Source organism: Gossypium arboreum, chromosome 2, assembly GCF_025698485.1.
Source record: "Gossypium arboreum isolate Shixiya-1 chromosome 2, ASM2569848v2, whole genome shotgun sequence".
Lineage (NCBI taxonomy): Eukaryota > Viridiplantae > Streptophyta > Magnoliopsida > Malvales > Malvaceae > Gossypium > Gossypium arboreum.
In genome coordinates, this window is record NC_069071.1 from 56,361,209 (window position 1) to 56,364,120 (window position 2,912).

At 34.2% G+C, this 2,912-nt stretch overlaps 1 protein-coding gene across 1 annotated transcript; it reads left to right on the forward strand.

Moving 5' to 3' along the window:
* Positions 1-501: 501 nt before the first annotated feature.
* Positions 502-2,464, forward strand: LOC108466815 (2-methylpropanoate--CoA ligase CCL4-like). The gene is given in 2 exon segments (XM_053024800.1): positions 502-1,170; positions 1,173-2,464. Coding segments are annotated over 2 exon segments (1,665 nt in total). The 5' UTR covers positions 502-633; the 3' UTR covers positions 2,301-2,464.
* Positions 2,465-2,912: the final 448 nt, after the last annotated feature.

Here is a 2,912-nt window from a genome sequence, read left to right on the forward strand (position 1 = left end):
CAAACTTTGAATTTTAGTTAATTATTTACCAACTTTGATTTTTTTAAATAAAATTTACCATTAGATATTAAATTTAATGATTTAAAAATAAAATTTAAAGAAAAATATTATTTCAAATATTTTTATTTTAATAGTGAGCATTAAGTTACTTTATAAAATTATTAAAACTACAAATTAACTTCAAATTTTTATTTAATGGAATGAAGATTTGAAAATTTTAAACTATATAAAAAAATTTAAAATATCAGTTTTATTAATAATTAATATTATGTTAATTAATTAATTTTAAATTTTTAAATAAAATATTTAAAATATTTTTATTAAATTTAACTTAAGTTAATTTAAATTAAAACTGAACAGTAAAATTTAATAAAAAATTAAACTTTAATTTTAAAATTCATTCAAATAAAAATTAAGTTGTAAAATTTAATATAGAGTTGAAATAGAGTAATAAATTATACAATGAAAAATCTCAACAAAACTAAACCATAGTACAAATTTACATTAACTCTTTTTTTTTTTTTTTAACATTCCTTAACATACAAACCTAAAATAAAAATGTAAGTGCTCTTCACAACTAATCAAATTATCATTCTCCCACACAAACAAAACCCAAATTCTGTTTTCATTTCAATGGAACTTCTATTGCCAAATCCTGCAAACTCAACCCCTTTAACAACTTTAGGGTTCTTGGATAGAGCTGCCACCGCCTATGGCGACTCTCCTTCCATTGTTTACAACAATGTTTCATACACATGGTTGCAAACCCACTGCCGATGTCTCCAGATGGCATCATCGTTGACATCCCTCGGCATCCAACGTGGCCAAGTGGTGTCAGTTGTCGCCCCAAATGTTCCTTCCATGTACGAGCTTCAGTTTTCTGTGCCCATGTCCGGGGCTGTCCTTAATAACATCAATACTCGCCTTGATGCTCACACTTTGTCGATACTCTTACAACACAGCGAGTCCAAGCTTGTTTTTGTGGACCACCATTCTAGTTCACTTGTTCTTGAGGCAATCTCGTTGTTTCCAAGGAACACCAAACATCCGCAACTCATCCTCATTGATGACGAGATGGTCTCATCAGGAAGCAAAAGCACATCATCAACCAGTCACTTTCTTGATCATTACGAGGGGATACTGGAAGACGGTGATCCAAAGTTCAAGTACGGGTGAGGCCACAGAGTGAGTGGGATCGAATGGTGTTGAACTACACATCAGGCATAACATCTTGTCCAAAAGGTGTGAGCTTAAGCCATAGGGCAATTTTCATAAAAACCATGGATGCTTTGGTTGATTGGTCGGTTCCAAATCAACCTGTTTACTTATGGACTCTACCCATTTTCCATGCTAATGGGTGGAGCTTCCCATGGGGTATGGCTGCAGTAGGAGGGACCAACATTTGCCACCGCAAAGTTGACCCTTCACAGATTTACCGTTTGATCAAACAACATAAGGTGACGCACATGTGTGGTGCACCTGTAGTTCTTAACATGCTATCAAATTCACCAGACCTAGAAACATTAGACCATCATGTCCAGATTCTAACAGCTGGTTCACCCCCACCAGCACCAGTACTAGCCAGAACCGAGTCGATAGGCTTTGTGGTGAGCCACGGATATGGATTAACTGAAACTGGAGGAATCGTTGTCTCATGTGCGTGGAAACAGAAATGGAACAAACTTCCATTAACAGAAAGGGCCAGGCTAAAGTCAAGACAAGGAGTGAACACTGTTGGTTTAACGGAAGCCGACGTTTTGGATCCTAAGACTGGGGAACCTGTTAAACGTGATGGAAAAACTGTTGGCGAGGTTGTTTTACGAGGAGGATCTCTCACGTTAGGGTATCTCAAAGACACTGAAGGAACGTCCAAATGTATGAGAGAAAATGGCTGGTTTTATACGGGAGACGTAGGTGTAATTCACCCAGATGGTTATTTGGAAATCAAGGATCGATCCAAGGATATAATTATAAGCGGTGGGGAAAATATAAGCAGCCCTGAAGTTGAGTCGGTGTTGTATTCATATCCAGCGGTTAATGAGGCGGCGGTGGTGGCTAAGCCTGATAAGTTTTGGGGTGAAACACCATGTGCATTTGTTAGTTTGAAGAAGAATGGTGAGTTGACTCAGAAACCAAGCGAGAAGGAGATTATACAGTATTGTAGGGATAGGTTGCCACATTATATGGTGCCGAAGACGATGGTGTTTGAAAATGAGCTTCCCAAGACTTCCACGGGGAAAGTACAGAAGTTCATTCTCAGGAGAATTGCTAAGGCTATGAGTTTAGTTGGCCTGCCCTAGGTTTGGTGGTGTAACAAATGTGTTTGACGTAACGTGTCAATATTTTGCTCAATATGGGTTCCATGATTTCAATTTGCTGCTTTATTATGGAGATTGCTGTATTTGTAGTTAGATTTTTTTCTTTTTAGAAAATTGATAAATTAGTTTGATTTTTTTGTTAAAAATTTCATCAATTATTATTAAAAATTAATATTGCTGATAAAATAATTATACGATAACTTATCATGCTAACATATAAAAACTAATTTATTAATAGAATTTTAACGAAAAAACTAATTTATTATTAAATCTAATGTATAAAATTTATTTTCCTACTTTTGAATAAAAAATAAAACTATAATACAAGTATGTGGATGGTAATTTTATGTATGCAATTTGCAGTCTCTATAGGTATCGATAAGGTATTAGTGAATGATTCTATTGGTATTATCTTTGCTAGAAATTGTTCCTTTTATTAATGTGGGGCAGATGTAACCAGGCTCCTTCGATTGTGTCATTAAAATACGAAGCCAATTATTTGTGTTTGCAAGCTAAAAGTAAAACAAAATTCATCCTAATATTGCATTTTAATTTTTTTTATTGAATAAATAAATAAATAAATAAATAAATCTT